At 33.0% G+C, this 13,417-nt stretch overlaps 1 protein-coding gene across 1 annotated transcript; it reads left to right on the top strand.

Moving 5' to 3' along the window:
- The first annotated feature begins 386 nt into the window (after positions 1-386).
- Positions 387-4,787, top strand: LOC122581001 (protein NRT1/ PTR FAMILY 3.1-like). Its single transcript, XM_043753144.1, has 4 exons — positions 387-562; positions 2,262-2,479; positions 2,870-3,432; positions 3,664-4,787. Exons 1-4 carry the CDS (start codon positions 436-438, stop codon positions 4,640-4,642), a joined length of 1,887 nt encoding a protein of 628 aa, XP_043609079.1. The 5' UTR covers positions 387-435; the 3' UTR covers positions 4,643-4,787.
- Positions 4,788-13,417: the final 8,630 nt, after the last annotated feature.

Below are 13,417 nucleotides of genomic sequence, written 5' to 3'. Positions count from 1 at the left end.
AAAAGTGCAACTGTCGAATACTCGAATAATATATAGACCCTTTTGGAGCTATAGGAAGTATGAACACTAGATCAAGTGGTACAAACTCTTCCAACAACATATATAGCTCATACGAAATTACAAAAACTTTAGTTTCTTGATTGATTGACTAACAACCGAATAGGACTTTGGAATCTTAGTAATTGGTGTTTTGTGTTTGTTGGGGAGTATGGTAATTTTTTAACCATTTCAGTGATTACTTGATGGTTGTTTTTAACAAATTTGGCTAGTGTGAATTGAAATATTGAGGTTCGAAAGTGACATGTTGAGATTAACATTATTTAAATGAGACAAAGTTACTGCAAACATATCCATGTCATGACTCATCTTCACCACTATATTCATGTGATTGATTGATTTAGTTCACTCAATCACTATAAAATCCTTCATTCATTCATGGAGACAATGAAGAGCAAAATGTCTCCAACTAAAGTAGACGCTGAGAATGGGGAGACTACAAACCATGAAGACACTAATGGCAAAAAAGCTCTTGGAGGCATCAAAACCATGCCATTCATTTTAGGTATATCATATCTTTCTCCATTCTCTTCTCACGCTATCTTCTTTTCGATCTAGCCCATAATTTCTCTATGAAATGTGATTGGGAAACATATAAATATCATTTAAAGACATTTTTATAAGTATATTATTATTATTATTATTATTATTTCTTCAAACATATGAGATTTTCATTATTCTGATTACCCAAAAATTACGAGTTTATTTATCTGACTCAAATGTACGCAATGATATATATTAGGATATCCTTTGATTGTCTTTAAACTTTTCCTTAGCTCCCTTTAAAAATGGTACCCAATGAGATTTGAATCTAGGACACATGTAATATGGTTTTCAAACTCATGAAGGAGAAAATTATTTTCTTTTAAACTCAAATGTACACGATCACACCAGGATATTGTTTGACCATGTTTAAATTTTTTCTTGACCACCCCTAAAAATCATACCTAGTGAGATTTGAATCTAAACCTCGCGCAAAATGATTTTGTGTAATTGTGTGTGTGGTAATTAAATTATGACCGTAGTGTATGGGTTTCTAAGACTCTTCGCATCAGATGTCCATCTAACGAACATCATAATCAGAATGACACGACAGTTTTTCATCCATCCTACCCACAAACATTTTGTACCCACAACAATTATACATCCATTCTTCCTACAAACAACCAATCTATATTTTGCCAAACCAATTCATCATTCATCCAATTTTTGTCATCTATCTCCATGACTCCATCCTTCTCCACAAACACTAAAAGAATACCCTCGACCTCATCACTCACAACAATGTCCTTTTACAAATATCCTCTATGTCATCACAAATCACCTATGGGTACTCTTGTTGTGGCTGGTCTAAGATTTTTCTTTTTTAAAAAAATTTAATAGGTCTTTTAAGATTATAAGGTAGTACAATGTGAACAAAAATAAACACCCACTGCACTCGTGTGAACATAGAGTTTCGAATTCACATTAATCGTGGCCGAGTGCAAACAACGGGATATATAAGGAATACAAGTCAGGTCTTATCTACAAGAGACGTATGATACATTTTGTATAGCATAAAATCTATTCATGGATTGTTTTTATTCATACGTCACTAAAATAAGTTTGTACCACCTTACTTATAACATTACACGGAATAAAGCATATATAAAATCTGTTCACGGATGTGGATATAATTAATACTCGTATTATTATGTGATCTATTTTATATTAATTATATAAAAGTATTAAATAAATCATATAGTTTAGACGTTTAGCTAGTGACAAGTTTTACCAAATTAAACTAAATGGAAGAAAATCTTTTTTAGTTATACCAAGTGCCGTCGTAACTGTTAAAAGACTTTTTAACGTGTAAGAATGATGGTACACTTATATATTCTACACTTTCATTACATTAAAATATAAAATCAGGTGATTAAGTGCATAGAAAGTAAAAAGTAGGTGTAGACATATACTATATTTGATTATTCTCAATCATTTCGACACCGTACTTAAACCATTAACCTATTTACTTTGTTTTAACGGCTCGCAACTACAGAAATGAGCATTACCTAGCTACCTGATAACCGTAACTTATTTCTAAAAGGTTTACAGTTCTTTTCAGCATAATGTGCGTTTTGTTTAATTAACTAAAATTTATATGAATTATATGCGAATCATAACTTGCATGAGTAATTAACATGGATTCGGTTTCAAATTGGCAGCAAATGAAGTTTGTGACAGATTTGCGGGAGTTGGATTCCATGCCAACTTGATAACCTATTTGACCCAGCAATTGCATCTACCGATGGTTAAGGCTTCAAACATACTAACAAATTTCGGTGGCTCGTTAAGCTTCATGCCCCTTATAGGTGCTCTAATTGCCGATTCTTATGCTGGCCGTTTCTATACTATCGTCGTTGGCCTTCTCATTTATTTACTGGTATGGGCCTTTATGTTTTTTTAACACTTTCTACATACAAATTTCGCTTTCTTAATTTTACCAAAGTACTTTCTCGTTTCAATTTACATGTCTTAGTTTGACTTTATACTCCTTTCCTCTCAATTTGAATGTTTTATTTTGACTTTTTAACTCTTTTTCTTTAAACTTTGACCGTAAATATCTTTGTTTGTGTTATTTATTAGTAGATGAAATACATATCAATGAAAAATATATTTAGAACTCAATCCATTAATATATTTTATAGCAAATGTTATAATTAAAATACAAACAAAAATATCAACGGTCAAAATTGAAGATAGGAGACTTAAACTTTAATTGTATAACGTAAACTAAAAATATATTGGAAGGTAACTTGTGTTTCATATTCAGGGTATGGTTTGTATAACTACATCGTCGATACTACCACAGCTTCGGCCACCACCATGCCCGTCGAAAGAAAACTGTATAGAAGCTTCTTCGTCTCAACTATGGATCCTTTACCTCTGCCTTCTACTGACGGCCATCGGGTCAGGTGCCATCCGCCCTAACGTAGTCACTTTTGCCGCGGACCAGTTTGATATGAACACGGGGAAATCAAACCCAAGTAGTGCGGGTCGTAACTTCTTCAATTGGTACTATTTCTGTATGGGAGTCGCAACACTCAGTGCTTTAACGGTTGTGGTCTATGTCCAAGATCATGTAGGTTGGGGCATAGGACTCGGGATCCCAACTGTTGCAATGGTCTTGTCGTTTGTTGCATTTGTTGTTGCAGCCCATCTTTATAGGAGGGTGAAGCCCGAAGGTAGCCCGTTGGTTCGGGTGGCTCAAGTAGTGGTGGCCGCCGTTAAAAAGAGGAAAGTTGTAGTTCCTGAAAACACATCTCTTTACGAAAATAAAGAGTTGGATGCTGGAATTTCGGCAGATGGAAGGCTTCTTCATACGAATACTTTACGGTAATCCACTCTGACCTTTATCATTATCAAACACATTTTTAGAACATATACATATCCATATTTGTTATAGAAATAGTTTCAAAACTATTTCTTTTCCCAATCACATTATAAATCAAAACAGAAGGCAAACGGATAACAAACTGTGCCGCTAGTCTTTTATGTATGACAAAACTAAGACGTTTAAAAACTACGTACATTTATAAAATACTGAAATAACTTGTGTTATCACAGGTGGTTTGACCGAGCTGCTATAGTGACACAAGACGACATGAAAGATTCTACCTCTCCGAACCTATGGCGGCTAGCAACCGTTCATAGGGTGGAAGAGATAAAATCTGTGATACGAATGGTACCCATTTGGGCGTCCGCGATTCTCTTAGTGACATCATCCTCCCACCAGCATAGCTTCATAATCATACAAGCGGGAACCATGGACCGTCACATGGGCCCGTCCTTTGAAATACCACCGGCAAGCCTGTCAGTCTTTGGTATCCTCACGATGCTCGTTTGTCTCTCCATGTACAATCGTTTATTCGTCCCATTTGCACGTCGTTTCACTAAAAACCCCGTAGGGATCACATGTTTGCAACGAATGGGGATCGGTTTTGCAATAAACATACTTGCAACATTAGTCTCGGCATTAATTGAAATAAAGCGAAAACAGGTTGCAGCTAAATATAACTTACTTGACAAACCAAATGAAGTCATTCCCATATCGGTTTTTTGGCTTGTTCCTCAGTTTTGCCTACATGGTTTAGCTGAGGCTTTTTCGTCTGTTGGTCATATGGAGTTTCTTTATGATCAATCACCCGAAAGCATGAGAAGTACTTGTATGGCATTGAACTCGATCACAGCTTCCATAGGGAGCTATTTAGGCACATTCGTGGTATCGGTAATTCATGCCAATACCGGAAAGGAACACAATTGGCTACCGGACCGCAATCTAAACAGGGGAAAACTAGATTACTACTATTATGTAATGAGTGGAATACAAGTAGTGAATTTGGTGTACTATGTGAGTTGTGCTTATTTGTATACATATAAACCACTTGAGTTGATCAAAGAGAGTGACGACGACAACAACAACGACAAAAATGGTGATTTGGAGTTAGCGACGGAGACAAAACAGTCCGCGAAGCCGTTACTAAATGGTCAAAACCGAGGCAGTGAAGAAAACGGGGATCAAGAGTTCAGTGACAAAAGAAAGTGAAAATGTGTCCTTGACAATATGGTTAGATAGTTACCAACCACATTGTATAGTAACAAAATAAAAGTGTGAAAAAAAAAAGAAGTTACAAATCAAGTACTCTTTTAAAGTTATGAATATGGACTAGAAGATTATAATGTTAGTAAAACATATGTATTTTCTTTTTTTCTGTATTTGTTTTATATATACTAGTATTAAAAGCGATCGATCTTCATCTAGACAGTAAAAGCTTATCCATTCATATTTCGGCTCTAATCAAGAGGCCACAATCCAAGTAAAGTTTTCATACTCGGGTTATGGTCCACACAGAACCTTGAAATTCAAGTGTTCATGTTGTAAAATATTTTGTGATCGGGTTTTTGGTTGAGTTTAATTATGCCAAACTAGTTTCCAATGTTGATGATTTATGAGTTTTAGTCCATTGATGCAATGTTTTATGATTGGGTTTAATTGGTTTTTAGATTTCGTTTTCCAAAAATGTTTCATTCAAATAAAAACTAGATTGGTGCCCGCACAATGCAGCGATAACGGCGACGGTGATGGTGTGGTTATTAACGTAAAACTAATTTCATTGCGGTTGGAGATGTGATGAATTGTTGCGTGGGATATGAGAGGGGGAGGAGGGAGACGAATTTTGAGTTAGTGTTTTTGTTAAGGGCATTTTAGTAACAGTCTATAAAATAGAAATAAGAATGTATTAAGATAGAGCGTAAATGTGTCATTTCAGGTTCTTAAATTTAAGGAGGGGAAAGAAAGTTTATTTTATAAAGAAGTATAGATAAAGACAACTAAATTAGATTATATGCTAATTTGATCAGAGTTGACCGTAATTTGGGATTTATAATAGGCTCTCTACATCATTGGACACAATTGAAAAAGTAGGTGTTAGGATTTTTTTTCCCCAGTAATTCACATTACTTTTTGAATAATATTTAAACAATAATAAATATGTACCTTTAAATTAATAATAACGGGGGTTTAAATGTCCGTGTTACACACGGCGAATTCGAAATATATTGTTTGCATGTATAATGTTGTCGATTTTTATATCGCTAATGAAACTTAAAGGTTAAGGTCCCTGATATAAGAGAATGTAACAAATAGTATTTTTGCTTTCTTAAATGGGTCATTGTATTTGTTTTACGTGTTTTAAGGTGCAAGAACATACTACATTCTGATTCAAAACATGCATGGTAAATTGGTAAGCAATAAGCTCGGTTAAAAGCATTACGATCGATTTCCTTTGAACTACATGCATGTAATTCAGTTCAACCATGAAACAATAAGAGTGCAAAGAAGCCCGTAGACACAAATTAGAGTGTTGCCAACATCGTTAAACATTGATTCTGGATCCCAATTATCAGCGTAGCCAAAAAGTCATTACAAAATCGCCTATAATTAATTGATCATGTATAAATTTGTCGATTTTCTAAATTGTTTGTAAAATTCATAGCATAATACATACAAATAGAATTTCAGAATTTAGATCCCTGCTGTTGACTGTGGTGGTGTTTGAAATGGCTGCAGCGAGGTGAGGAGGTTCGGTGTGTATGGAGATGCCATGTTTGTTGAATCAATGCCACGTACTGAAGTTCATTCTTTGCCAAATGATTTAATAATGCGCGCATATTATCACCTTACTTATAACTTTCAGCCTCAAGGTTGCATTGCTTGCTTACAAATCAGATAGTGACGGCCTGCTATAAAACTAAAATTCAATTACAATGAGATATGAATATGACTAAATGCATCCGAAATCAACTTCTGCTCCATATGCAAAACAGCATATTATTGTTTAACCAAAAGAACCTCCACAATGCCATTTGACAATAGTTTTTAAAGAATTTTAGCTTCTTATTTTAAATAAAAAATTCTGTTATAATTTTAAAAGTTTTATTTCATTAAACGATATGAGATTGATAATTCTAGGAGTAACCTGGGTTCGAATTTTGCCAGAGACAGAATTGAATTTAAGTAGTTGAATTACCTTGACACTATCAAACAGTTCTTATCAATCTACCGTTAAAAATAGATGATAATTAATTTGATAACAACAAATTTACACCAAAGAGCCTAAGCAAGACATGTAGTTAATTTTGATTATAGAGAGACGACAAATCATGTTCGGTACGTAGCTTCTATTATTGAATTAAAACATATTAGTTCGATGTTTTAATGTAATTAACTCTAGTATATATAGCATATATAAGCATGTTAAAATTATTCAATCTCAAAACACAAAGCATTTCGATTAATCATTCGATCTCAAAACACCAAGCATTTCGATTAAAAAAAAAACACATAGCAATTAATATGGCAAAATATTTTGTTGTCATCGTGTTTCTTGTAATGCTCATGGCCAGAGGTAAATTTTTCATTCACTTGTTATATTCTGATCTGGTTTATGATGGATGAAAGGAAGAGAGTGAAAGAAAGATAACTTAGGGGTGGGGGCGGAGTGATATTTAATTAGAAATAAGAAAATGAGGATAATAAAGGTTGCTTTAATTTAAGGTACCACTCTTTGATTTATTTATTTAACCAAAGAGTCACGTATCAATCTTTTAATTAACTAAGATTTTAATAAATATCTGTATAACCAAATACATGGAACATTTGTACTAACAAAAAGAAAGATATTAATTCCATGATATTTGATTAATCGGTTCTTGTATTGAGTACGTATGTGCTTCTAATTTTACGAAAACAAAAATTGTGGCTACTTTAATTAAGTGACCATTTAAAGAATAATTTATTGTTAAGTGACCATTTAAAGAATAATTATAAAGCAATTTGAACTTTCAATTGTTACGTATGGATTCAAGTGATGTCCAGAAGAGTCATAGATGCATGGATGACAGAATTTTGAATCATTGTAGCGCCGATGCATGTCGACGTCAATGCGTTTGGTACTAGGGGTGAGTATGGATCGATTTGGTTCGGTTTTTGTCTAAAACCAAAACCGATTCATTCGGTTTTTAGAAAACCAAAACCATTGGATTCGGTTTTTGTTCGGTTCGGTTTCTCGGTTTTCCAGTTCGGTTTGGATCGATTTCGTTTTTTTTTCGGTTTTTTAAATAAATTTTGTTTTTTAAGTTTTTTTAAAAATATTATGTTATAAATTTAACTTTCAATTGTTAAGAAAAAAATATGATATAAAAATTCAAATACAGAGAAGCTTTTTATTAAGTAATTATATTTTTTAGGTGTTAAAATTTATATAAATTTTATAAAACGAATTGTTTTTACTGCACGTTTTTATTAAAAATATACAATTTGTATAGATTTGTACAATAAAAAGATAAAAAGATAAAAATATTAACATATTTATAAATTATAAGTAATAAATATAAATGTAATATGATATAAAAATAAAATAAATTAAAATATATTTATTCGGTTCGGTTCGGTTTTGATCGGTCTTTTGGCATATGAAACCGAAAACGAACCGATCCGTTCGGTTTTTAGAAAACGAAAACCAAACCAATGGATTTCGTTCGGTTTTCGGTTTTTTCGGTTTGGTTTTGTCGGTTTTTTCGGTTTTTGGTTTTTCGGTTAGGTTTTTGCTCACCCCTAGGTACTATGGAAGAGATTCGTCAAGTGAACGCATAAATAATAATACGACTTGTCATTGTACGCATAGTTGTTAAGTAGAATGTATCAATGATAATAATTGTAAGACCAGTAGAATGTTAATCAATAAAATCTCTTAATTAACTCGAGTTTTAAGTTTTGTTGATAATGATTGAAAGTTTGAAACTACAAATTGTACGTCTCATGTTTTGCCATAAAGTGTTGGCCATGTTACCCACTGAACTCTATATCAAGGTTTTGAATGTGTACATTAAATTTAGTGGAATGAGTACTATTAGATCTTTATTGTATGCAAAATTAGATAATAGAGACCGGAATTTTGGTTAGAGACCAGTTATACAACCGGTCTTTATGGTTAGTGGTCTCAGCATAGAGACCAGTAGTCAACCTGTCTTTATACGAAGTATAGAGACATGTTTGTTAGATACAAACCGGTCTCTATTCTTTGTTTTTTTTATAAAAAAAATAATTATTATTTCAATTATTTTTTATTTAAACCAATTCACATATGTCTAAATATTACCAGAGCTAAACCATTTTTCATAAAAATCCAAACAATGAACTCAGGAACATTTTTATTTATCAATTCATACAAACAAAACAAAAATCAAAATAAACAATAATAAGAAAACATATTGTCTCATTTCATATGCTATTTTCAAATGGATGATGTTTTTAATTTCTTCAGCTACTCGTGTCTCATAGGCCTGCGCTAAAATGACTAAATGTGTAAAAACGGAAAATTTGTTAAGAAACAACATTAATTATATGTAACATGATACAAAAAAGAGTCAAATATATGATAAAAAGAATTACAAAACTAAAAAATAGAACATGAAACTATTAAAGCTACTATTTACTAAAATACATGAAAACAAAGTAAATATGCATAAGAATCACATACTTTTTTTAAAAAGATAGAGAGAAACCAACATAACAACAATGGAGATCTAGCTGCGGTGTATTGATTTTTGTAAGTATATCTTCAAATATAGTGAGATAAATATAAAATCTGTATAAAATGAACAATACATTTTAGATGCATCAAGGAAAAAAAAATAAGAACACTAACCCAGTTTTGATGGACCAGTTTGATGATGGTTTCATGCTTTCAGCCATGTTGTTTTTGGATCAGATGTTATTTTGGTAAAAATAGATGAGAAAAATGAGTGTGGGGTTGTCACACATGTAACTTAAGTGAAAAACCCCTCACATAATATATTTTAATATTATTTGTATGATTAATAAATGATGGGGGGCCCATGAATTTTATAGAATAAAAAAACAAGATTTAAGGGACTTTTCACCCAACTAGAGTGTGAGACAACCCCATCTTCACTTTCCTTAAATAAAATATATGTGGTGTATGTTAGATATGTATATTTAAAAAAAGAGTTTTGAGGGAAACTTAGAGGGAAATCAAAAAATTGAAAATGGTTTCAATTTTTCAAATTTTAAAAGTTTTTAAACACTTGACTGATCGTGTGGTACATTTAATATATGAGAGTAAGTATCCGTGTGTTGCGGCGGTGAGATGGTGGGGGTGATAGCTAGGTCAGAGAGTGTGATAGTCAAATGCCTACGGCCTCCGCCATCGGATTTAAAAATTCATCGAAAGTATATCGAATGACATCTCTAATGAAAGAGCATGAAATTTTAAGAACACCCATACAATTTTTATAATTTATCGACGTATGATTTTTGAGATAAAAGATTTTGAATGAATTGGAGGAATAAATGATTTATGGAGGAGAGAAAAAAGATGATTGGTTAAGATTTGAGGAGAGAGAAAGGGTATTATGGTTATTTTAGATAAATATAGAATAGATGAGAGGGGTATTATGGAGACCGATTGTTTAGAACAAGAGTGGTCTTTAAGTATGTAGACCATTTTTTCTAAAACTAACTCGTCTCTATTATTTATTTAAGTGGAGACCATTTAATCAACCGGTCTTTATATTAAGATACACATAAAGATCAGTTATATAAGTTTAGACATTATGGAAACATTAGTATTTGAGGAGTAGAAAATTTACAAGCCCAAAACGTTCCAAATGGCCCAAAACGTTCCTAGCTAGTAATCTAACGTTAAAGTCCAATCTAATTTGATGCCTGGTCTTTAATTTTGTTTCAACAGTCTGGCACTCTGGCCCATAAGAGTTTCGAATTCAAGTAAGAATTAATTTTGAGATTCCGGTTAGCTCATAAATATGAAATATTCTTTTAACCCAGGGAAAAAGAATTATTCGTGGATCACATATAAAGTTATTATAGGTTTAAGAATAATATTTTATGAGAATATTTTAGCATCAAATATCACCTCTCAATTTATTATGGTTATACTTTTTGCTCTATGTTTACATGCCGACAATATTTGTGTTATGATTATTTACAAGTTCTAAACATTACCAAAGCTGGCATGTTTACAACATATGTTAACTAAATACGAGTAGTACTTTAGTGGGTTGTTGATGAAGTGGTAAACAGGTAATTTATATATATCTATATGCATTGTGTGAATGTGTGGGTGTCATCCATCCATCCATATATAAATCGTGCATATGAGTGTTATGTGTGGGTAGGTATAAAGTAAGTTAAACCAATGGAGAAGGTAGAAGAACTGAAATGCATCATTTTGGTCCGCAAATTTTATAGATGGTGTGAAATATGTGGAGATTAGAAGGCGTTTTTTTAATATAATTAAATCTACTTCTTATGACCGTATAAGAAAGCCAACAATTAATAGCTTTATGACATATGGCTTTTCGTATTTGTCTAAATATATTTAGCTAGCTAAATTTGATTTATAATACAAATTCTAACATACGGCGATCATAATCTCACTATGTAATGTAATCAATATATAGACACCGTCCACTAAATAAAAGTACGTATCTTTTGGTCATTTTCACTTAAAAGATCGAATTATATCTTCTATCTGATCATCTCGCTTCTTACGTTTCTTCCCCCACTTTTTCTTCTTTTGTTTTTCTTTTTTCTTCAATGAAGGGGATCGATCAAAGGACTGGATTACGACTAGCCGGTAAATTGAGACGACAACCTACATTCGATGACAGGGATCAAAGGACTGGATTACGACTAGCTGGTAAATTGAGACGACAACCTAAATACGGCCTCGTGCCGAAATTAATTTTATCTCCAACAAAAAGACAAGTGCAATCGTAACGTAGATACTCTATAAACTTTAGAGTAATTATAAAAGATGCCCGGATTTTAGTTTCGAGTATAACTTTAAGGAAAGGAATATAAAAAAATCAGGGTAACCTTTTTTTTTTCTTCCTCTCAAAATATAAAAGAAAAGTTTAAAAAAATATATATGTTTAACCACTTTAACTCGCATAATCTTTACGCAAGTAGCCGCACATTTATCTTGTTTTATTGGACTGAATCTTAATTTTTACTAGACTGCATCTGACTTCTAAGACCGGTCCTTATAAGCACATCGTCGTGCGTCTAAGCCAAATCCGACGCACCAGACGCCACCGACGCTATTAGCACGGGGTGCGTCTGGCCCGGCGTCTGGTGTCGGCGTCTGAATTCGAACGCAGGTGAACGTGGGTGTGTGGGGCCCGAGTTGTGGTCATCAGCGAAAATATAAAAAAAAAACAAATTTTTTTTTTAAAAGGTAAAATGAAAGAATATAATAATGGATGAATAGTGTTAGAAGTGGGGGTTATAAGGAGGGGTGTCTAGAAGAGAGAGAAACTAATGAATAGTGTTAGACGTGGGTTAGACGTCGTTTCTTATAAGGAGGGGCCTAAATTTCTAATCGTTATGTTCCCAAATTCTTAATAGTTCGGATTAACATATCACAGGTAGAAAATCTCAAAGTGCTAAGGCTATACGGAGTGGGGCGGATCTCCTCCCATTTCGCTCAAAAACTTGCCTGGAACACCACCCCTCTCATCCGATTGCGCCCCCCCCCCCCCTTCTGGCGAATTATTTTCCTCGCCCCTTTTCCCTTTGACTTTTGTGTTTTTTTCCATGTCATCCTCCTCCCAATAGATAGTTTTCTATTTTTTTATATTATTTTTTTCTTTTCTTTCCACTTGAAATGTGACAAGTGTCACAACTCTCCCCAATATCAAACTTGCCTCACTCTTCCTTTTTTCCACCAAAACTCTCTTGCTTACATGGCGCCACATAGCTTTTATCCCCCCCCCCCCCTCTCCAACTAGCCCCACTCCTTATAGCCTAAAAGTAAAAGTAATTTTTTCTAAAACCAACTAATATAATTATTCAGCTATTACAATAACTTAATAATAAAAGATGAATTTATAATATTATATATTTGTGAACGCAAACAAAGTTGGATAGATCAAGCTCATGCTGAGCATTTGAAGAAAAACCTCATAATATTTCAAGCAAAGATTTAAATTCTAAACCTCATTATTTAAATCTGAATACCTTACTATAGAGATGCAAGAAAAAACCGATTAATCGAACCGAACCGATTTGTAACCGGTAACCGAAACCGGTTAGTAACCGGAATAGTAAAAACCGATTATAGGTTACCAGAAACCGTCGGTTACTAACCGATTACTCTTTTCAAAACCAAAACCGATTATTAACCGGTTAACCTATAACCGGTTAATTATTCCAAATAATAACCGGTTAATCACATATTATATTATATATATATATATCAATCATATTATATACAAAAACTGATATATAACCGGAATGATCGCACCAGATGACTTCGTAAGCTTTCAATATATCTATACTATATATAAATTAATGATTCTTTCATCAGATCCAACATCAATTTTTGGTTGTTTTTGAGATTTAGGATGATAAATTTTGTTTTGTGTTTAGAAACTGATGTTTATTTTGAATATGGGTTTTTTTGGAATATGGGTTCGTCGCTCAGACTTGTCGGAAATGATTGTTTTTCCCATTGTTCACCACTTTCTCAATATTATAATGGGCGGTTTAAAAAAACCAAATAGGTTACCCGGTTATTATTAATCGAAATCAGTTAGATATGTTCCACTTTTAAAACCTAGAAACCGGTTATTAACCCGTACAAGTTAACCGTAACCGATTATTACTGTTTTAAAAAATAACCGAAACCGATTATTAAAATTAATAACCGAAATCGGTTAACCGCTTCTTGCACCTCTACTGGCTTAGTATATTTCTCACTAAGTCATTGGCTAA

Source organism: Erigeron canadensis, chromosome 9, assembly GCF_010389155.1.
Source record: "Erigeron canadensis isolate Cc75 chromosome 9, C_canadensis_v1, whole genome shotgun sequence".
Classification (NCBI taxonomy): Eukaryota; Viridiplantae; Streptophyta; class Magnoliopsida; order Asterales; family Asteraceae; genus Erigeron; species Erigeron canadensis.
Note: the sequence above shows the minus strand (reverse complement) of the source record. Positions and strands in the feature narration are given on the sequence as shown.